At 47.3% G+C, this 24,326-nt stretch overlaps 1 protein-coding gene across 2 annotated transcripts in view; it reads right to left on the reverse strand.

The window, feature by feature from the left end:
* Positions 1–3,785: 3,785 nt before the first annotated feature.
* Positions 3,786–24,326, reverse strand: part of LOC106594940 (neurocalcin-delta A) — a 64,338-nt gene continuing 43,797 nt past the window's right edge. Inside the window, exons 4-5 of one of the 2 annotated variants that reach the window (XM_082972654.1) lie at positions 18,020–18,146; positions 3,786–12,443 (exon numbers count right to left, since the gene is read on the reverse strand). In XM_082972654.1, coding sequence (XP_082828780.1) covers positions 18,049–18,146 — 98 coding nt within the window. In that variant the 3' untranslated portion in view covers positions 3,786–12,443; positions 18,020–18,048. Of the gene's footprint in view, positions 12,444–18,019; positions 18,147–18,205; positions 18,289–24,326 lie in introns of those variants that run through there. The other variant, XM_082972655.1, reaches the window with a different exon arrangement.

A 24,326-nucleotide genomic window follows, 5' to 3' on the forward strand; every position in this document is an offset into this window, starting at 1 on the left:
ACTCTGTCCCTGACTGACTGACTTGGCTGGCTGTTTACTCTGTCCCTGACTGGCTGTTTACTCTGTCCCTGACTGGCTGACTTGGCTGGCTGTTTACTCTGTCCCTGACTGACTGTCTGTTTACTCTGTCCCTGACTGACTGTTTATTCTGTCCCTGACTGACTGACTTGGCTGGCTGTTTACTCTGTCCCTGACTGACTGACTTGGCTGGCTGTTTACTCTGTCCCTGACTGACTGGCTGACTGTTTACTCTGTCCCTGACTGACTGTTTATTCTGTCCCTGACTGACTGACTTGGCTGGCTGTTTACTCTGTCCCTGACTGACTGTTTATTCTTTCCCTGACTGACTGACTTGGCTGGCTGTTTACTCTGTCCCTGACTGACTGGCTGACTGACTGACTGACTGTTTACTCTGTCCCTGACTGACTGGCTGACTGACTTGGCTGGCTGTTTACTCTGTCCCTGACTGAGTGACTGGGCTGGCTGTTTACTTCTTCCTGACTGACTGTTTACTCTGTCCCTGACTGACTTGGCTGGCTGTTTACTCTGTCCCTGACTGACTGTTTATTCTGTCCCTGACTGACTGACTTGGCTGGCTGTTTACTCTGTCCCTGACTGACTGTTTATTCTGTCCCTGACTGACTGACTTGGCTGGCTGTTTACTCTGTCCCTGACTGACTGGCTGACTGTTTACTCTGTCCCTGACTGACTGGCTGACTGACTTGGCTGGCTGTTTACTCTGTCCCTGACTGACTGACTGGGCTGGCTGTTTACTCTGTCCCTGGCTGGCTGTTTACTCTGTCCCTGACTGACTGGCTATTTACTCTGTCCCTGACTGGCTGTTTATTCTGTCCCTGACTGACTGACTTGGCTGGCTGTTTACTCTGCCCTGGCTGGCTGTTTACTCTGTCCCTGGCTGGCTGTTTACTTTGTCCCTGACTGGCTGACTGACTTGGCTGGCTGTTTACTCTGTCCCTGGCTGGCTGTTTACTCTGTCCCTGACTGACTGACTTGGCTGGCTGTTTACTCTGTCCCTGACTGGCTGTTTACTCTGTCCCTGACTGGCTGACTTGGCTGGCTGTTTACTCTGTCCCTGACTGACTGGCTGTTTACTCTGTCCCTGACTGACTGTTTATTCTGTCCCTGACTGACTGACTTGGCTGGCTGTTTACTCTGTCCCTGACTGACTGGCTGACTGACTGTTTACTCTGTCCCTGACTGACTGGCTGACTGACTTGGCTGGCTGTTTACTCTGTCCCTGACTGACTGACTGGGCTGGCTGTTTACTTCTTCCTGACTGACTGTTTACTCTGTCCCTGACTGACTTGGCTGGCTGTTTACTCTGTCCCTGACTGACTGTTTATTCTGTCCCTGACTGACTGACTTGGCTGGCTGTTTACTCTGTCCCTGACTGACTGACTGTTTACTCTGTCCCTGACTGACTGTTCTCTACAGAGGCTATGTTCAGTTTCCAGGAAAGAAACAAATATTTATTCAATGAAGAGTAGAAGTAGAGTATAGATCCATAATGTTTTCCTCCTCAACAGCTCCTAGGACCTCTCAATACAGAGTGATTCCTGCTGTATGAAATCCCAGCTCAGAGTCACATTTAGACAGGACCTCTCAATACAGAGGGATTCCTGCTGTATGAAATCCCAGCTCAGAGACACATTTAGACAGGACCTCTCAATACAGAGGGATTCCTGCGCTGTATGAAATCCCAGCTCAGAGTCACATTTAGACAGGACCTCTCAATACAGAGGGATTCCTGCTGTATGAAATCCCAGCTCAGAGTCACATTTAGACAGGACCTCTCAATACAGAGGGATTCCTGCTGTATGAAATCCCAGCTCAGAGACACATTTAGACAGGACCTCTCAATACAGAGGGATTCCTGCTGTATGAAATCCCAGCTCAGAGACACATTTAGACAGGACCTCTCAATACAGAGGGATTCCTGCGCTGTATGAAATCCCAGCTCAGAGACACATTTAGACAGGACCTCTCAATACAGAGGGATTCCTGCTGTATGAAATCCCAGCTCAGAGACACATTTAGACAGGACCTCTCAATACAGAGGGATTCCTGCTGTATGAAATCCCAGCTCAGAGACACATTTAGACAGGACCTCTCAATACAGAGGGATTCCTGCTGTATGAAATCCCAGCTCAGAGACACATTTAGACAGGACCTCTCAATACAGAGGGATTCCTGCTGTATGAAATCCCAGCTCAGTCACATTTAGACAGGACCTCTCAATACAGAGGGATTCCTGCTGTATGAAATCCCAGCTCAGAGTCACATTTAGACAGGACCTCTCAATACAGAGGGATTCCTGCGCTGTATGAAATCCCAGCTCAGAGACACATTTAGACAGGACCTCTCAATACAGAGGGATTCCTGCTGTATGAAATCCCAGCTCAGAGTCACATTTAGACAGGACCTCTCAATACAGAGGGATTCCTGCTGTATGAAATCCCAGCTCAGAGTCACATTTAGACAGGACCTCTCAATACAGAGGGATTCCTGCGCTGTATGAAATCCCAGCTCAGAGACACATTTAGACAGGACCTCTCAATACAGAGGGATTCCTGCGCTGTATGAAATCCCAGCTCAGAGTCACATTTAGACAGGACCTCTCAATACAGAGGGATTCCTGCTGTATGAAATCCCAGCTCAGAGACACATTTAGACAGGACCTCTCAATACAGAGGGATTCCTGCTGTATGAAATCCCAGCTCAGAGACACATTTAGACAGGACCTCTCAATACAGAGGGATTCCTGCGCTGTATGAAATCCCAGCTCAGAGACACATTTAGACAGGACCTCTCAATACAGAGGGATTCCTGCTGTATGAAATCCCAGCTCAGAGACACATTTAGACAGGACCTCTCAATACAGAGGGATTCCTGCTGTATGAAATCCCAGCTCAGAGACACATTTAGACAGGACCTCTCAATACAGAGGGATTCCTGCTGTATGAAATCCCAGCTCAGAGACACATTTAGACAGGACCTCTCAATACAGAGGGATTCCTGCTGTATGAAATCCCAGCTCAGAGTCACATTTAGACAGGACCTCTCAATACAGAGGGATTCCTGCTGTATGAAATCCCAGCTCAGAGTCACATTTAGACAGGACCTCTCAATACAGAGGGATTCCTGCGCTGTATGAAATCCCAGCTCAGAGTCACATTTAGACAGGACCTCTCAATACAGAGGGATTCCTGCGCTGTATGAAATCCCAGCTCAGAGACACATTTAGACAGGACCTCTCAATACAGAGGGATTCCTGCTGTATGAAATCCCAGCTCAGAGTCACATTTAGACAGGACCTCTCAATACAGAGGGATTCCTGCTGTATGAAATCCCAGCTCAGAGTCACATTTAGACAGGACCTCTCAATACAGAGGGATTCCTGCTGTATGAAATCCCAGCTCAGAGACACATTTAGACAGGACCTCTCAATACAGAGGGATTCCTGCTGTATGAAATCCCAGCTCAGAGTCACATTTAGACAGGACCTCTCAATACAGAGGGATTCCTGCTGTATGAAATCCCAGCTCAGAGACACATTTAGACAGGACCTCTCAATACAGAGTGATTCCTGCTGTATGAAATCCCAGCTCAGAGACACATTTAGACAGGACCTCTCAATACAGAGGGATTCCTGCTGTATGAAATCCCAGCTCAGAGTCACATTTAGACAGGACCTCTCAATACAGAGGGATTCCTGCTGTATGAAATCCCAGCTCAGAGACAAGATATTTAGAGTTGGGCCCAACTTTTATAATGTGTTTTTTATTTTTATATTGTTGTAAATCTAGACATTCAGATACATATCATCGTTTAAATATTCCCCCATGTAACGTTAATGGGGAGTTAAAATGGCCGCCGTAGAATGCTGTAGAGTCACGTAAATGCATCATAATGAAATACTTGGCTCTGGCCTGCCTGTAATTACTGAGCAGTTGCATCCTATTGGAAACAACAAACATGAGACTTGGGAAGAAAAAAAAAAAAAAAAAGACACGATATTTCAACATTCACTCAGAAAACTTGAAAATTTAATTTTAATTTGTAATATTTTTTTTTTTTTTTAAAGTTGACCAAAAACAAAAAAAATAATTCCTGTGTTAAAAGAAACTACAAAGCTCAGTAAATACAGGACACCAAATACAACATCTACAGAAATCCAAACGAGTACAAACATTTTTGTTGGACAGTTAATTTTACCGTATAAATGTATACAATACTGTTGGTGTTTATTTGGCACGTTACACCTGACAGCTAAAAACAATTTAGAAATACAATAAAAGCAATTCCGATGTGAAAATCATTGCAGTAGTTGTGATCCCTCAGTTATTATAATTTTTTTTTTTTAAATGTACTTTTCTTTATAAAAACAGCAGTTATTATAATAAAAAAATTAAAAAAAAAAAGATTTGTCCAATGAACACTAAGCCAACTGAAACCACTGATCTGGGGCCTCAGTTACATTCAATTAACAGGAGACGGAAGGGTCAATTCAATGGGTTCCTGACTGATCCAGGAAGTGATGCAAGACTGACTGCTGGGGGGAGGGGGGAGGGGGGGAGGAGAACGGTCCGTGAGCTCTGAGAGGATGTCCAATATTGTATGTACTGTATATGGAGATGACTCATGACATATACACTGTACGCTACATACACTCTCTCTGTGTGTGTGTGTGTGTGTGTGTGTGTGTGTGTGTGTGTGTGTGTGTGTGTGTGTGTGTGTACATTGGTCACTAAATGACCAAAAGTATGTGGACACCTGCTAGTCAAACGTCTCATTCCAAAATCATGGCCGTTAATATGGAGTTGGTCCCCCCCCTTTTACTGCTATAACAGCCTCCACTCTTCTGGGAAGGCTTTCCACTAGATGTTGGAACATTGCTGCTATAACAGCCTCCACTCTTCTGGGAAGGCTTTCCACTAGATGTTGGAACATTGCTGCTATAACAGCCTCCACTCTTCTGGGAAGGCTTTCCACTAGATGTTGGAACATTGCTGCTATAACAGCCTCCACTCTTCTGGGAAGGCTTTCCACTAGATGTTGGAACATTGCTGCTATAACAGCCTCCACTCTTCTGGGAAGGCTTTCCACTAGATGTTGGAACATTGCTGCTATAACAGCCTCCACTCTTCTGGGAAGGCTTTCCACTAGATGTTGGAACATTGCTGCTATAACAGCCTCCACTCTTCTGGGAAGGCTTTCCACTAGATGTTGGAACATTGCTGCTATAACAGCCTCCACTCTTCTGGGAAGGCTTTCCACTAGATGTTGGAACATTGCTGCTATAACAGCCTCCACTCTTCTGGGAAGGCTTTCCACTAGATGTTGGAACATTGCTGCTATAACAGCCTCCACTCTTCTGGGAAGGCTTTCCACTAGATGTTGGATCATTGCTGCTATAACAGCCTCCACTCTTCTGGGAAGGCTTTCCACTAGATGTTGGAACATTGCTGCTATAACAGCCTCCACTCTTCTGGGAAGGCTTTCCACTAGATGTTGGAACATTGCTGCTATAACAGCCTCCACTCTTCTGGGAAGGCTTTCCACTAGATGTTGGAACATTGCTGCTATAACAGCCTCCACTCTTCTGGGAAGGCTTTCCACTAGATGTTGGATCATTGCTGCTATAACAGCCTCCACTCTTCTGGGAAGGCTTTCCACTAGATGTTGGAACATTGCTGCTATAACAGCCTCCACTCTTCTGGGAAGGCTTTCCACTAGATGTTGGAACATTGCTGCTATAACAGCCTCCACTCTTCTGGGAAGGCTTTCCACTAGATGTTGGAACATTGCTGCTATAACAGCCTCCACTCTTCTGGGAAGGCTTTCCACTAGATGTTGGAACATTGCTGCTATAACAGCCTCCTCTCTTCTGGGAAGGCTTTCCACTAGATGTTGGTACATTGCTGCGGGGGACTTGCTTCCATTCAGCCACAGGAGCATTAGCGAGGTCGGGGCACTGATGTTGGGTGATGTTGGGTGATTAGGCCTGGCTCGCAGTCGGCGTTCCAATTCATCACAAAGGTGTTCGATGGGGTTGAGGTCAGGGCTCCGTGCAGGCCAGTCAAGTTCTTCACACACCGATCTCGATAAACCATTTCTGTATGGACCTCGCTTTGTGCACGGGGGGGCATTGTCATGATGAAACAGGAAAGGGCCTTCCTCAAACTGTTGCCACAAAGTTGGAAGAACAGAATCGTCTAGAATGTCATGGCCCAAACCATGAAAAACAGCCCCAGACCATTATTCCTCTTCCACCAAACTTTACAGTTGGCACTATGCATTAGGGCAGGTAGCGTTCTCCTGGCATCCGCCAAAGCCAGATTCGTTCGTCGGACTGCCAGATGGTGAAGCGTGATTCATCACTCCAGAGAACGCGTTTCCGCTTCTCCAGAGTCCAATGGCGGCGAGCTTTACACCACTCCAGCTGACGCTTGGCATTGCACATGGTGATGTTAGGCTTGTGTGCGGCTGCTCGGCCATGGAAACCCATTTCATGAAGCTCCAGACCAACAGTTGTTGTGCTGACGTTGCTTCCAGAGGCAGTTTGGAACTCGGTAGTGGAGTGTTGCAACCGAGGACAGATGATTTTTACGCGATTCGGCGCTCGGCGGTCCCGTTCTGTGAGTTTGTGTGGCCTACCACTTCACGGCTGAGCCGTTGTTGCTCCTAGACGTTTCCACTTCACAATAACAGCACTTACAGTTGACCCGGGGGCAGCTCTAGCAGGGCAGAAATTTGACGAACTGACTTGTTGGAAAGGTGGCATCCTATGACGGTGCCACGTTGAAAGTCACTGAGCTCTTCAGTAAGGCCATTCTACTGCCAATGTTTGTCTATGGAGATTGCATGGCTGTGTGCTCGATTTTATACACCTGTCAGCAACAGTGTTGCTGAAATAGACAAATCCACTAATTTGAAGGGGTGTCCACATACTTTTGTAATATATACATATACACACAGTTGAAGTCGGAAGTTTACATACAGTTAGGTTGGAGTCATTAAAACTCGATTTTCAACCACTCCACAAATTTCTTGTTAACAAAATGGACAATGACCCCAAGCATACTTCCAAAGTTGTCGCAAAATGACTTAATGACAACAAAGTCAAGGTATTGGAGTGGTCATCACAAAGCCCTGACCTCAATCCAATAGAAAATTTGTGGGCAGAACTGAAAAAGCGTGTGGGAGCAAGGAGGCCTACAAACCTGACTCAGTTACACCAGCTCTGTCAGGAGGAATGGGCCAAAATTCACCCAACTTATTGTGGGAAGCTTGTGGAAGGCTACCCGAAACGTTTGACCCAAGTTAAACAATTTAAAGGCAATGCTACCAAATACTAATAGAGTGTATGTAAACTTCTGACCCGCTGGGAATGTGATGAAAGAAATAAAAGCTGAAATAAATCAAATCTCTCTACTATTATTCTGACATTTCACATTCTGAAAATAAAGTGGTGATCCTAACTGACCTAAAACATGGAAATGTTTACTAGGATTAAATGTCAGGAATTGTGTAAAAACTGAGTTTTAAATGTATTTGGCTATGGTGCATGTAAACTTCCGACTTCAACTGCGTGTATAGATATATATACATAGAGATAGATCTATACTGTATATATCTATCTATATCACACACAGTGCATTCTGAAAGTATTCAGACCCCTTCACTTTTTCTACATTACAGCCTTATTCTAAAATGGACACAATACTCCATAATGACAAAGCGAAAACAGGTTTTTCAGAATTTTTGCACATTTATTTACAACAAAAACAGATACCTTATTTACATAAGTATTCAGACCCTTTGCTATGAGACTCGAAACTGAGCTCAGGTGCATCCTGTTTCCATTGATCATCCTTGAAATGTTTCTACAACTTGATGGGAGTCCACCTGTGGTAAATTCAATTGATTGGACATGATTTGGAAAGGCACACACCTGTCTATATAAGGTCCCACAGTTGACAGAGCATGTCGGAGTAAAAACCAAGCCATGAGGTTGAAGGAATTGTCCGTAGATCTCAGAGACAGGATTGTGTTGAAGCACAGATCTGAGGAAGGGTACCAAAAAATGTCTGCATCATTGAAGCTCCCCAAGAACACAGTGGCCTCCATCATTCTTAAATGGAAGAAGTTTGGAACCACCAAGACTCTTCCTAGAGCTGGCCGCCCGGCCAAACTGAGCAATCGAGGGAGAAGAGTTCCTCTATGGACATGGGAGAACCTTCCAGAAGGACAACCATCTCTGCAGCACTCCACCAATCAGGCCTTTATGGTAGAGTGGCCAGACGGAAGCCATTCTTCAGTAAAAGGCACATGACAGCCCACCTGGAGTTTGCCAAAAGGCACCTAAAGGACTCTGAGACCATGAGAAACGAGATTCTCTGGTCTGATGAAACCAAGATTGAACTCTTTGGCCTGAAAGCCAAGCGTCACGTCTGGAGGAAACAAGGCACCATCCCTACGGTGAAGCATGGTGGTGGCAGCATCATGCTGTGGGGATGTTTTTCAGCAGCAGGGACTGGGAGACTAGTCAGGATCGAGGCAAAGATGAACGGAGTAAAGTACAGAGAGATCCTTGATGAAAACCTGCTCCAGAGAACTCAGGACCTCAGACTGGGGTGAAGGTTCACCTTCCAACAAGACAACGACCCTAAGCACCCAGCCAAGACAACGCAGGAGTGGCCTCGGGACAAGTCTCTGAGTGTCCTTGAGTAGCCCAGCCAGAGCCCGGACTTGAACCTGATCGAACATCTCTGGAGAGACCTGAAAATAGCTGTGCAGCGACGCTCCCCATCCAACCTGACAGAGCTTGAGAGGATCAGCAGAGAAGAATGGGAGAAACTCCCCAAATACAGGTGTGCCAAGTTTGTAGCGTCATACCCAAGAAGACTCAGGGCTGTAATCGCTGCCAAAGGTGCTTCAACAAAGTACTGAGTAAAGGGTCTGAATACTTATGGAAATGTGATATTTCCAATCTGAATACAGTTTTAAAAATGTCTAAAAACCTGTTTTTGCTTTGCCACTATGGGGTTGCGCTATCGCTAGGGGGTTGCTACGGGGTTGCGCTGTCGCTATGGGGTTGCGCTGTCGCTAGGGGGTTGCGCTGTCGCTAGGGGGTTGCTATGGGGTTGCGCTGTCGCTAGGGGGTTGCGCTGTCGCTAGGGGGTTGCTACGGGGTTGCGCTGTCGCTAGGGAGTTGCTATGGGGCTGTCGCTAGGGAGTTGCTATGGGGCTGTCGCTAGGGGGTTGCGCTGTCGCTAGGGGGTTGCTATGGGGTTGCGCTGTCGCTAGGGGGTTGCGCTGTCGCTAGGGGGTTGCTACGGGGTTGCGCTGTCGCTAGGGACTTGCTATGGGGCTGTCGCTAGGGAGTTGCGCTGTCGCTAGGGAGTTGCTATGGGGTTGTGCTGTCGCTAGGGGGTTGTGCTGTCGCTAGAGGGTATTGTACGTGTGTATATACACATATGACTCAGGGCCAGATGTTATGGGGTTGTGCTGTCGCTAGGGGGTTGCTATGGGGTTGTGCTGTCGCTAGGGGGTTGCTATGGGGTTGTGCTGTCGCTAGGGGGTTGCTATGGGGTTGTGCTGTCGCTAGGGGGTTGCTATGGGGTTGTGCTGTCGCTAGGGGGTTGCTAGGGGGTTGTGTTGACGCTAGGGGGTTGCTATGGGGTTGTGCTGACGCTAGGGGGTTGCTATGGGGTTGTGCTGTCGCTAGGGGGTTGCTAGGGGGTTGTGTTGTCGCTAGGGGGTTGCTAGGGGGTTGTGTTGTGGCTAGGAGGTGGCTAGGGGGTTGCTAGGGGGTTGTGCTGTTGCTAGGGGGTTGCTAGGGGGTTGTGTTGTCGCTAGGGGGTTGCTAGGGCGTTGTGTTGTGGCTAGGGGGTGGCTAGGAGGTTGTGTTGTGGCTAGGAGGTGGCTAGGGGGTTGCTAGGGGGTTGTGCTGTTGCTAGGGTGTTGCTAGGGGGTTGTGTTGTCGCTAGGGGGTTGCTAGGGGGTTGTGTTGTGGCTAGGGGGTGGCTAGGGGGTTGCTAGGGGGTGGCTAGGGGGTTGTGTTGTGGTTGAATATAACTAAGACAGCACAACACATCTAGTAAGGTACAGTGCTGTACCCCATTCAACAGGGCACATCTCGGTGTGTGGTGGTCTATGGCCAGCGGCAGGGTTTGAGCTGGTCATAGGAGCTGCTCTCTCTACAAAGCTTTGCTGCTGTCGACAAACCAGAGAAAAATGTTGGTTATTCATAATAACACAGTGACTTTCACAACATCACTGGACAAAGGGGGGGGGGGGGGGAGGCCCACAAGCTAGTCAAATCACCACTGAAAACCATCAGCACATGAACACAGACATGCACCGTACGTACAGGAACCTGTTCCAAAACAAAAACCCCCCTCCCTGATTGAAACGTGTTTAACATGCGCCAGTTAAAACATCTAAAAAAATATAAAATGTTGACGTTGTTTCTCTTCACAACAGTAGATGAGAAATACAACAGAATTGCATGCTTGATATCCTTTAAACAACTTCTAATGGAAACACATCCCATAACGTCTGTTCTGTAACCATGACTACATTCTGGAGGGGGGGAAATCTCGTTTAACTTATTAACAGCCCACAAGGCTGTGAACAAATGTCTTGAAGGCTCTGCTTAAGGATCATTTCTAACATTTTAAAATTTGAAATGCAATTTACCATTTTAAAAAGTCTTTTTGTAAAATGTTTTTTTTTTATAAAAACAAATGTATTTAAGAGAAACATGTCAAAAAAAAACAAACAGGTAGTTAATATTAATAACCACATTATCTGTGACAGGAAGTGTCCCAAAAGGGAAGTCTATTCCCTATAATAGTGCACTACTGCAGACCACAGGGACCAGAGCCCTTATGGGTTTCCCTATGGGGTCCTGGTCTAAAGTAGTGCACTATAATAGGGGATAGGGTGCCCTTTGGGACACGTCCCTGGGGACACGTCCTCTTCCTGTATTTCAAACCATTACTAAAGGCCTTTAACAGTATCTGCATAGTACTACATGGAGACGCCCGTCTTTAACTTGAGTCTGAAAAATACCAGCACAAATATTCAATTCAAAATAGTACAACTTAAACACAAGTGTATCAAGCTTGAAAAACACATCAACACAAACATCCACATTCTAACAGTAAAATAACTCAAAACAATTCTCTCTCCATGTCTTTCATTCTCTCCCTCTCTCTCATTCCCCCTCTCTCTCTCTCTCATTCCCCCTCTCTCTCTCTCTCTCTCTTTCATTCCCCCTCTCTCTCTCTCTCATTCCCCCTCTCTCTCATTCCCCCTCTCTAGCTCTCTCTCTCTCATTCCCCCTCTCTCTCACTCTCTCTCTCATTCCCTCTCTCTCTCTCTCATTCCCTCTCTCTCTCTCTCTCATTCCCTCTCTCTCTCTCTCTCTCTCTCTCTCTCTCTCTCTCTCTCTCATTCCCTCTCTCTCATTCCCTCTCTCTCATTCCCTCTCTCTCATTCCCTCTCTCTCATTCCCTCTCTCTCATTCCCTCTCTCATTCCCTCTCTCATTCCCTCTCTCTCATTCCCTCTCTCTCATTCCCTCTCTCTCTCTCTCTCATTCCCCCTCTCTCATTCCCCCTCTCTCTCATTCCCTCTCTCTCATTCCCTCTCTCTCTCTCTCTCTCTCATTCCCCCTCTCTCTCTCTCATTCCCCCTCTCTCTCACTCTCTCTCTCATTCCCTCTCTCTCTCTCTCTCATTCCCTCTCTCTCTCTCTCTCATTCCCTCTCTCTCTCTCTCTCTCTCTCTCTCTCTCTCATTCCCTCTCTCTCATTCCCTCTCTCTCATTCCCTCTCTCTCTCATTCCCCCTCTCTCTCTCTCTCATTCCCCCTCTCTCTCATTCCCCCTCTCTCTCTCTCTCTCTCTCATTCACCTCTCTCTCTCTCTCTCTCTCTCTCTCTCTCTCTCATTCCCTCTCTCTCAAACTGTTTACGATAGACACCAGAACTAGGAGGACCTAGTTGAGGGCAGTGGGTGTGTCCAGTACGGAGCGTTGAGAACACCGACAACCAACCAAACAGAGAGCCCAGTTTACAGTTTTAAAACAGCATCCTATTCCCTATGTAGTGCACTACTGCAGACCAGGGCCTACAGGGCTTAAAAGTACTGCTTAATACAGAGAATAGGGGTGTGATTTGGGACGCGGGCCCCTAGGACTTATCAAATACATGGCGAGTGGACTGGATGACATCATGAGAGCCTGGGGATGATGTCACGTTGCTGCTGGGAGTGGTCAGAGGAGGAGTCAGGAGAACATGGCTGGCTCTCATTGGCCCGTTGTCTTCAGTGTCATCATTTGAAGGCGTGGCTTGTCTTCTTCATCAGTTTGCTCCAAAGGTGGAGGGGGGGAGGGGCTATTTGGATTCACCCAAACTGGAAATGGAATGACACAGACTGGTTAGTGGAGGTAACAGACTGGTTAGTGGAGGTAACAGACTGGTTAGTGGAGGTAACAGACTGGTTAGTGGAGGTAACAGACTGGTTAGTGGAGGTAACAGACTGGTTAGTGGAGGTAACAGACTGGTTAGTGGAGGTAACAGACTGGTTAGTGGAGGTTAGTGGAGGTAACAGACTGGTTAGTGGAGGTAACAGACTGGTTAGTGGAGGTAACAGACTGGTTAGTGGAGGTAACAGACTGGTTAGTGGAGGTAACAGACTGGTTAGTGGAGGTAACAGACTGGTTAGTGGAGGTAACAGACTGGTTAGTGGAGGTAACAGACTGGTTAGTGGAGGTAACAGACTGGTTAGTGGAGGTAACAGACTGGTTAGTGGAGGTAACAGACTGGTTAGTGGAGGTAACAGACTGGTTAGTGGAGGTAACAGACTGGTTAGTGGAGGTAACAGACTGGTTAGTGGAGGTAACAGACTGGTTAGTGGAGGTTAGTGGAGGTAACAGACTGGTTAGTGGAGGTAACAGACTGGTTAGTGGAGGTAACAGACTGGTTAGTGGAGGTAACAGACTGGTTAGTGGAGGTAACAGACTGGTTAGTGGAGGTAACAGACTGGTTAGTGGAGGTAACAGACTGGTTAGTGGAGGTAACAGACTGGTTAGTGGAGGTAACAGACTGGTTAGTGGAGGTAACAGACTGGTTAGTGGAGGTAACAGACTGGTTAGTGGAGGTAACAGACTGGTTAGTGGAGGTAACAGACTGGTTAGTGGAGGTAACAGACTGGTTAGTGGAGGTAACAGACTGGTTAGTGGAGGTAACAGACTGGTTAGTGGAGGTAACAGACTGGTTAGTGGAGGTAACAGACTGGTTAGTGGAGGTAACAGACTGGTTAGTGGAGGTAACAGACTGGTTAGTGGAGGTAACAGACTGGTTAGTGGAGGTAACAGACTGGTTAGTGGAGGTAACAGACTGGTTAGTGGAGGTAACAGACTGGTTAGTGGAGGTAACAGACTGGTTAGTGGAGGTAACAGACTGGTTAGTGGAGGTAACAGACTGGTTAGTGGAGGTAACAGACTGGTTAGTGGAGGTAACAGACTGGTTAGTGGAGGTAACAGACTGGTTAGTGGAGGTAACAGACTGGTTAGTGGAGGTAACAGACTGGTTAGTGGAGGTTGGTGGACCTAACAGACTGGTTAGTGGAGGTTGGTGGAGGTAACAGACTGGTTAGTGGAGGTAACAGACTGGTTAGTGGAGGTAACAGACTGGTTAGTGGAGGTAACAGACTGGTTAGTGGAGGTTAGTGGAGGTAACAGACTGGTTAGTGGAGGTAACAGACTGGTTAGTGGAGGTAACAGACTGGTTAGTGGAGGTTAGTGGAGGTAACAGACTGGTTAGTGGAGGTAACAGACTGGTTAGTGGAGGTAACAGACTGGTTAGTGGAGGTAACAGACTGGTTAGTGGAGGTAACAGACTGGTTAGTGGAGGTAACAGACTGGTTAGTGGAGGTAACAGACTGGTTAGTGGAGGTTAGTGGAGGTAACAGACTGGTTAGTGGAGGTAACAGACTGGTTAGTGGAGGTAACAGACTGGTTAGTGGAGGTAACAGACTGGTTAGTGGAGGTAACAGACTGGTTAGTGGAGGTAACAGACTGGTTAGTGGAGGTAACAGACTGGTTAGTGGAGGTAACAGACTGGTTAGTGGAGGTAACAGACTGGTTAGTGGAGGTAACAGACTGGTTAGTGGAGGTAACAGACTGGTTAGTGGAGGTAACAGACTGGTTAGTGGAGGTTAGTGGAGGTAACAGACTGGTTAGTGGAGGTTAGTGGAGGTAACAGACTGGTTAGTGGAGGTAACAGACTGGTTAGTGGAGGTAACAGACTGGTTAGTGGAGGTAACAGACTGGTTAGTGGAGGTAACAGACTGGTTAGTGGAGGTAACAGACTGGTTAGTGGAGGTAACAGACTGGTTAGTGGAGGTAACAGACTGGTTAGTGGAGGTAACAGACTGGTTAGTGGAGGTAACAGACTGGTTAGTGGAGGTAACAGACTGGTTAGTGGAGGTAACAGACTGGTTAGTGGAGGTAACAGACTGGTTAGTGGAGGTAACAGACTGGTTAGTGGAGGTAACAGACTGGTTAGTGGAGGTAACAGACTGGTTAGTGGAGGTAACAGACTGGTTAGTGGAGGTAACAGACTGGTTAGTGGAGGTAACAGACTGGTTAGTGGAGGTAACAGACTGGTTAGTGGAGGTAACAGACTGGTTAGTGGAGGTAACAGACTGGTTAGTGGAGGTAACAGACTGGTTAGTGGAGGTTAGTGGAGGTAACAGACTGGTTAGTGGAGGTAACAGACTGGTTAGTGGAGGTAACAGACTGGTTAGTGGAGGTAACAGACTGGTTAGTGGAGGTAACAGACTGGTTAGTGGAGGTAACAGACTGGTTAGTGGAGGTAACAGACTGGTTAGTGGAGGTAACAGACTGGTTAGTGGAGGTAACAGACTGGTTAGTGGAGGTAACAGACTGGTTAGTGGAGGTAACAGACTGGTTAGTGGAGGTAACAGACTGGTTAGTGGAGGTAACAGACTGGTTAGTGGAGGTAACAGACTGGTTAGTGGAGGTAACAGACTGGTTAGTGGAGGTAACAGACTGGTTAGTGGAGGTAACAGACTGGTTAGTGGAGGTAACAGACTGGTTAGTGGAGGTAACAGACTGGTTAGTGGAGGTAACAGACTGGTTAGTGGAGGTAACAGACTGGTTAGTGGAGGTAACAGACTGGTTAGTGGAGGTAACAGACTGGTTAGTGGAGGTAACAGACTGGTTAGTGGAGGTTGGTGGACCTAACAGACTGGTTAGTGGAGGTTGGTGGAGGTAACAGACTGGTTAGTGGAGGTAACAGACTGGTTAGTGGAGGTAACAGACTGGTTAGTGGAGGTAACAGACTGGTTAGTGGAGGTTAGTGGAGGTAACAGACTGGTTAGTGGAGGTAACAGACTGGTTAGTGGAGGTAACAGACTGGTTAGTGGAGGTTAGTGGAGGTAACAGACTGGTTAGTGGAGGTAACAGACTGGTTAGTGGAGGTTAGTGGAGGTAACAGACTGGTTAGTGGAGGTAACAGACTGGTTAGTGGAGGTAACAGACTGGTTAGTGGAGGTTACAGACTGGTTAGTGGAGGTTGGTGGACAAAACAGACTGGTTAGTGGAGGTAACAGACTGGTTAGTGGAGGTAACAGACTGGTTAGTGGAGGTTAGTGGAGGTAACATACTGGTTAGTGGAGGTAACAGACTGGTTAGTGGAGGTTGGTGGACCTAACAGACTGGTTAGTGGAGGTTGGTGGAGGTAACAGACTGGTTAGTGGAGGTAACAGACTGGTTAGTGGAGGTTGGTGGAGGTAACAGACTGGTTAGTGGAGGTAACAGACTGGTTAGTGGAGGTTGGTGGACCTAACAGACTGGTTAGTGGAGGTTGGTCGAGGTAACAGACTGGTTAGTGGAGGTTAGTGGAGGTAACAGACTGGTTAGTGGAGGTTAGTGGAGATAACAGACTGGTTAGTGGAGGTTAGTGGAGGTAACAGACTGGTTAGTGGAGGTTGGTTGACGTAACAGACTGGTTAGTGGAGGTTGGTGGAGGTAACAGACTGGTTAGTGGAGGTTGGTGGAGGTAACAGACTGGTTAGTGGAGGTTACAGACTGGTTAGTGGAGGTTGGTGGAGGTAACAGACTGGTTAGTGGAGGTTACAGACTGGTTAGTGGAGGTTGGTGGACCTAACAGACTGGTTAGTGGAGGTTGGTGGAGGTAACAGACTGGTTAGTGGAGGTTAGTGGACGTAACAGACTGGTTAGTGGAGGTTGGTGGAGGTAACAGACTGGTTAGTGGAGGTTGGTGGACCTAACAGACTGGTTAGTGGAGGTTGGTGGACCTAACAGACTGGTTAGTGGAGGTTGGTGGAGGTAACAGACTGGTTAGTGGAGGTAACAGACTGGTTAGTGGAGGTTGGTGGAGGTAACAGACTGGTTAGTGGAGGTAACAGACTGGTTAGTGGAGGTTAGTGGACAAAACAGACTGGTTAGTGGAATTAACAGACTGGTTAGTGGAGGTTGGTGGACCTAACAGACTGGTTAGTGGAGGTTGGTGGAGGTAACAGACTGGTTAGTGGAGGTTAGTGGAGGTAACAGACTGGTTAGTGGAGGTTAGTGGAGGTAACAGACTGGTTAGTGGAGGTTAGTGGAGGTAACAGACTGGTTAGTGGAGGTTGGTTGACGTAACAGACTGGTTAGTGGAGGTTGGTGGAGGTAACAGACTGGTTAGTGGAGGTTGGTGGAGGTAACAGACTGGTTAGTGGAGGTTACAGACTGGTTAGTGGAGGTTGGTGGAGGTAACAGACTGGTTAGTGGAGGTTACAGACTGGTTAGTGGAGGTTGGTGGACCTAACAGACTGGTTAGTGGAGGTTGGTGGAGGTAAAAGACTGGTTAGTGGAGGTTAGTGGACGTAACAGACTGGTTAGTGGAGGTTGGTGGAGGTAACAGACTGGTTAGTGGAGGTTGGTGGACCTAACAGACTGGTTAGTGGAGGTTGGTGGACCTAACAGACTGGTTAGTGGAGGTTAGTGGACCTAACAGACTGGTTAGTGGAGGTTGGTGGACCTAACAGACTGGTTAGTGGAGGTTGGTGGACCTAACAGACTGGTTAGTGGAGGTTGGTGGACCTAACAGACTGGTTAGTGGAGGTTGGTGGACCTAACAGACTGGTTAGTGGAGGTTGGTGGACCTAACAGACTGGTTAGTGGAGGTTGGTGGACCTAACAGACTGGTTAGTGGAGGTTGGTGGACCTAACAGACTGGTTAGTGGAGGTTGGTGGACCTAACAGACTGGTTAGTGGAGGTTGGTGGACCTAACAGACTGGTTAGTGGAGGTTGGTGGACCTAACAGACTGGTTAGTGAGGTTGGTGGACCTAACAGACTGGTTAGTGGAGGTTAGTGGAGGTAACAGACTGGTTAGTGGAGGTTGGTGGACCTAACAGACTAGTTAGTGGAGGTTGGTGGAGGTAACAGACTGGTTAGTGGAGGTTAGTGGAGGTAACAGACTGGTTAGCGGAGGTTGGTGGCCCTAACAGACTAGTTAGTGGACGTAACAGACTGGTTAGTGGAGGTAACAGACCGGTTAGTGGAGGTTAGTGGCCCTAACAGACCGGTTAGTGGAGGTTGGTGGACCTAACAGACTGGTTAGTGGAGGTTAGTGGACCTTACAGACTGGTTAGTGGAGGTTGGTGGCCCTAACAGACTGGTTAGTGGAGGTTGGTGGACCTAACAGACTGGTTAGTGGACCTAACAGACCGGTTAGTGGAGGTTGGTGGCCTTAACAGACTGGTTAGTGGAGGTTGGTGGACCTAACAGACCAGTTAGCGATCCACTCTAGTCCTGGTTCAGATATTCAGTCCTCTCTCTATTAATCAGGTACTACAGAGCAACCGTGTTCGATCTCACACTAGGGGTGAGACAGAGACGGGAATCACACTAGGGGTGAGACAGAGACAGAGAAAGGAATAGAGTAGCAGCCTTACATTGTCTTGACCCCCAAGGTAGGATCGGTTTAGAACTGTCCAGCGCTGCTGGGATCACACTGTAACAGACGTACGATGGAGGGGTCACTTTTAGCTCCTTTAATGAACTCTTCCAGAGACAGTTTACCTGGACAAACAGGAAACAGGAAACAGTCATGTTAGATTAACCTTTAATGAACTCTTCCAGAGACAGTTTACCTGGACAAACAGGAAACAGGAAACAGTCATGTTAGATTAACCTTTAATGAACTCTTCCAGAGACAGTTTACCTGGACAAACAGGAAACAGGAAACAGTCAGGTAAACACTAGCTATATGAGTGTATAATAATGATCAAATAGAGAGTTTGAAGTTTGGACAACGAACTGAAAACCACTGAGTAAGTAGGTCCCCAACAGGTGGTAACGCTAGTAGTCAGATGTGGGATTATTAACAGGCGGTAACGCCAGTAGTCAGATGCGGGATTATTAACAGGCGGTAACGCTAGTAGTCAGATGTGGGATTATTAACAGGCGGTAACGCTAGTAGTCAGATGTGGGATTATTAACAGGCGGTAACGCCAGTAGTCAGATGTGGGATTATTAACAGGCGGTAACGCCAGTAGTCAGATGCGGGATTATTAACAGGCGGTAACGCTAGCAGTCAGATGCGGGATTATTAACAGGCGGTAACGCTAGCAGTCAGATGTGGGATTATTAACAGGCGGTAACGCTAGTAGTCAGATGAGGGATTATTAACAGGCGGTAACGCCAGTAGTCAGATGTGGGATTATTAACAGGCGGTAACGCTAGTAGTCAGATGTGGGATTATTAACAGGCGGTAACGCTAGTAGTCAGATGTGGGATTATTAACAGGCGGTAACGCTAGTAGTCAGATGCGGGATTATTAACAGGCGGTAACGCTAGTAGTCAGATGAGGGATTATTAACAGGCGGCAACGCTAGTAGTCAGATGCGGGATTATTAACAGGCGGTAACGCTAGTAGTCAGATGAGGGATTATTAACAGGCGGTAACGCTAGTAGTCAGATGCGGGATTATTAACAGGCGGTAACGCTAGTAGTCAGATGAGGGATTATTAACAGGCGGTAACGCTAGTAGTCAGATGAGGGATTATTAACAGGCGGTAACGCTAGTAGTCAGATGTGGGATTATTAACAGGCGGTAACGCTAGCAGTCAGATGTGGGATTATTAACAGGCGGTAACGCTAGTAGTCAGATGAGGGATTATTAACAGGCGGTAACGCAGTATCCACGTTTTCATATCGTCATTACCATCCTTCTCTCATCCCGGGATTTGGGTTATTACCGGTTTAGCACAGAAGGGGGCGCTAAAAAAGCAAGAAAAGCCCATTGGGCCTCTATTACCAGAACGCTAACCAAATTACCACAAACCAATAGCAAAATCACATGGACGCTGTTAGCTAAATGCTAACAAGCGAAAACGTACATAAACTAAATTGCAAAGACAAACAAATCCATCTCATAAAGTTATACCAGCATAGCTAGTATCTACCAGATGTAAAGTTATACCAGCATAGCTGGTATCTACCAGATGTAAAGTTTTACCAGCATAGCTGGCATCTACCAGATGTAAAGTTATACCAGCATAGCTAGTATCTACCAGATGTAAAGTTATACCAGCATAGCTGGTATCTACCAGATGTAAAGTTATACCAGCATAGCTGGTATCTACCAGGTGTAAAGTTATACCAGCATAGCTGGTATCTACCAGGTGTAAAGTTATACCAGCATAGCTGGTATCTACCAGATGTAAAGTTATACCAGCATAGCTAGCATCTACCAGATGTAAAGTTTTACAAGCATAGCTAGCATCTACCAGATGTAAAGTTATACCAGCATAGCTAGCATCTACCAGATGTAAAGTTATACCAGCATAGCTAGTATCTACCAGATGTAAAGTTTTACAAGCATAGCTGGTATCTACCAGATGTAAAGTTATACCAGCATAGCTGGTATCTACCAGATGTAAAGTTATACCAGCATAGCTAGTATCTACCAGATGTAAAGTTATACCAGCATAGCTAGCATCTACCAGATGTAAAGTTATACCAGCATAGCTAGTATCTACCAGATGTAAAGTTATACCAGCATAGCTAGTATCTACCAGATGTAAAGTTTTACAAGCATAGCTAGTATCTACCAGATGTAAAGTTTTACAAGCATAGCTAGTATCTAGAGTATGTAAAGTTATACAAGCATAGCTAGTATCTAGAGTATGTAAAGTTATACAAGCATAGCTAGTATCTACCAGGTGTAAAGTTATAAAAGCATAGCTAGTATCTACCATATGTAAAGTTATACAAGCATAGCTAGTATCTAGAGTATGTAAAGTTATACAAGCATAGCTAGTATCTACCAGGTGTAAAGTTATACAAGCATAGCTAGTATCTACCATATGTAAAGTTATACAAGCATAGCTAGTATCTAGAGTATGTAAAGTTATACCAGCATAGCTGGTATCTACCAGATGTAAAGTTATACAAGCATAGCTAGTATCTACCAGATGTAAAGTTATACCAGCATAGCTGGTATCTACCAGATGTAAAGTTATACCAGCATAGCTGGTATCTACCAGATGTAAAGTTATACCAGCATAGCTGGTATCTACCAGATGTAAAGTTATACCAGCATAGCTGGTATCTACCAGATGTAAAGTTATACCAGCATAGCTAGTATCTACCAGATGTAATTTATGGTGAAGGTGGACATTTACAAGTGAAAGAGAAATTGTGCAAATGAACAAAGTTGTGATGCTTTTCTGAAGGAAGAACAGCAGCATGTCTACATGGAGCAGAGGGGAGAAGAACGGAGGAGGAACAGCAGCATGTCTTCATGGAGCAGAGGGGAGAAGAACGGAGGAGGAACAGCAGCATGTCTACATGGAGCAGAGGGGAGAAGAACAGCATGTCTTCATGGAGCAGAGGGGAGAAGAACGGAGGAGGAACAGCAGCATGTCTACATGGAGCAGAGGGGAGAAGAACGGAGGAGGAACAGCAGCATGTCTACACGGAGCAGAGGGGAGAAGAACAGCATGTCTACATGGAGCAGAGGGGAGAAGAACGGAGGAGGAACAGCAGCATGTCTACACGGAGCAGAGGGGAGAAGAACGGAGGAGGAACAGCAGCATGTCCACACGGAGCAGAGGGGAGAAGAACAGCATGTCTACATGGAGCAGAGGGGAGAAGAACAGAGGAGGAACAGCAGCATGTCTACACGGAGCAGAGGGGAGAAGAACGGAGGAGGAACAGCAGCATGTCTACATGGAGCAGAGGGGAGAAGAATGGAGGGGGAACAGCAGCATGTCTACACGGAGCAGAGGGGAGAAGAACGGAGGAGGAACAGCAGCATGTCTACATGGAGCAGAGGGGAGAAGAACGGAGGGGGAACAGCAGCATGTGTAAACGGAGCAGAGGGGAGAAGAACGGAGAAGAACAGCAGCATGTCTACATGGAGCAGAGGGGAGAAGAACGGAGGAGGAACAGCAACATGTCTACATGGAGCAGAGGGGAGAAGAATGGAGGGGGAACAGCAGTATGTCTACATGGAGCAGAGGGGAGAAGAACGGAGGAGGAACAGCAGCATGTGTAAACGGAGCAGAGGGGAGAAGAACGGAGAAGAACAGCAGCATGTCTACATGGAGCAGAGGGGAGAAGAACAGCAGCATGTCTACATGGAGCAGAGGGGAGAAGAACGGAGGAGGAACAGCAGCATGTCCACACAGAGCAGAGGGGAGAAGAACGGAGGAGGAACAGCAGCATGTCCACACGGAGCAGAGGGGAGAAGAACAGCAGCATGTCCACACGGAGCAGAGGGGAGAAGAACGGAGGAGGAACAGCAGCATGTGTACATGGAGCAGAGGGGAGAAGAACAGCAGCATGTCTACATGGAGCAGAGGGGAGAAGAACGGAGGAGGAACAGCAGTATGTGTAAACGGAGCAGAGGGGAGAAAAACGGAGGAGGAACAGCAGCATGTCTACATGGAGCAGAGGGGAGAAGAACAGCAGCATGTCTACATGGAGCAGAGGGGAGAAGAACGGAGGAGGAAATAAACACCAGTAGGAAGCACAAGGGACAAAATGGCAGCTGTACAGATAAGTCAAAGAGCTCTGGATGAGTTATGTCAGAAAGCCGTTCTAAGACACCAGATGGTAAACATTTAGCTGTAAGTTCATCACCTCAGGTGCGCCGTACAACAGAGACTTGACGGTAGATATAGAACGCTGTGGACTGAAGAGTCTCCCATTGTGCCATTTACAAACAAACGCCTGGACTGGGGAACTACGTTAAGCTTCATAACGGAAAATAATGTACCAGGTCAAATGAAGAATGCAATCTGATTTATCTCCTAACGTACTGGACTGCAGGTATTAACTTAAAAAGCAGCTACAAATATTCACATTTATATAAAAAATCTTCAAATAAATAGTTTTGACATTATTGAAAGACCATCATGTGGCTTTTTCTAACTAGCTGGGGCGGTATACCCTATACCAGTACACTCCCTCTATCGGCTTCTCAATAGCTGGGGCGGTATACCCTATACCAGTACACTCCCTCTATCGGCTTCTCAATAGCTTGGGCGGTATACCCTATACCAGTACACTCCCTCTATCGGCTTCTCAATAGCTGGGGCGGTATACCCTATACCAGTACACTCCCTCTATCGGCTTCTCAATAGCTGGGGCGGTATACCCTATACCAGTACACTCCCTCTATCGGCTTCTCAATAGCTGGGGCGGTATACCCTATACCAGTACACTCCCTCTATCGGCTTCTCAATAGCTGGGGCGGTATACCCTATACCAGTACACTCCCTCTATCGGCTTCTCAATAGCTGGGGCGGTATACCCTATACCAGTACACTCCCTCTATCGGCTTCTCAATAGCTGGGGCGGTATACCCTATACCACTACACTCCCTCTATCGGCTTTTCAATAGCTGGGGCGGTATACCCTATACCACTACACTCCCTCTATCGGCTTCTCAATAGCTGGGGCGGTATACCAGTACACTCCCTCTATCGGCTTCTCAATAGCTGGGGCGGTATACCAGTACACTCCCTCTATCGGCTTCTCAATAGCTGGGGCGGTATACCCTATACCAGTACACTCCCTCTATCGGCTTCTCAATAGCTGGGGCGGTATACCCTATACCAGTACACTCCCTCTATCGGCTTCTCAATAGCTGGGGCGGAATACCCTATACCAGTACACTCCCTCTATCGGCTTCTCAATAGCTGGGGCGGAATACCCTATACCAGTACACTCCCTCTATCGGCTTCTCAATAGCTGGGGCAGTATACCCTATACTAGTACACTCCCTCTATCGGCTTCTCAATAGCTGGGGCGGTATACCCTATACCAGTACACTCCCTCTATCGGCTTCTCAATAGCTGGGGCGGAATACCCTATACCAGTACACTCCCTCTATCGGCTTCTCAATAGCTGGGGCGGTATACCCTATACCAGTACACTCCCTCTATCGGCTTCTCAATAGCTGGGGCAGTATACCCTATACTAGTACACTCCGTACACTAACACTCCCTCTATCGGCTTCTCAATAGCTGGGGCGGTATACCCTATACCAATACACTCCCTCTATTGGCTTCTCAATAGCTGGGGCGGTATACCCTATACCAGTACACTCCCTCTATCGGCTTCTCAATAGCTGGGGCGGTATACCCTATACCAGTACACTCCCTCTACCGGCTTCTCAATAGCTGGGGCGGTATACCCTATACCAGTACACTCCCTCTATCGGCTTCTCAATAGCTGGGGCGGTATACCCTATACCAGTACACTCCAACTATCGGCTTCTCAGTAGCTGGGGCGGTATACCCTATACCAGTACACTCCCACTATCGGCTTCTCAGTAGCTGGGGCGGTATACCCTATACCAGTACACTAACACTCCCTCTATCGGCTTCTCAATAGCTTGGGCGGAATACCCTATACCAGTACACTCCCTCTATCGGCTTCTCAATAGCTGGGGCGGTATACCCTATACCAGTACACTCCCTCTATCGGCTTCTCAATAGCTGGGGCAGTATACCCTATACCAGTACACTCCCACTATCGGCTTCTCAGTAGCTGGGGCGGTATACCCTATACCAGTACACTAACACTCCCTCTATCGGCTTCTCAATAGCTGGGGCGGTATACCCTATACCAGTACACTCCCTCTATCGGCTTCTCAATAGCTGGGGCGGTATACCCTATACCAGTACACTCCCTCTATCGGCTTCTCAATAGCTGGGGCGGAATACCCTATACCAGTACACTCCCTCT

Source organism: Salmo salar, unplaced genomic scaffold (assembly GCF_965601325.2).
Source record: "Salmo salar unplaced genomic scaffold, fSalSal1 ptg000914l, whole genome shotgun sequence".
In the NCBI taxonomy this organism is placed as follows: Eukaryota; Metazoa; Chordata; class Actinopteri; order Salmoniformes; family Salmonidae; genus Salmo; species Salmo salar.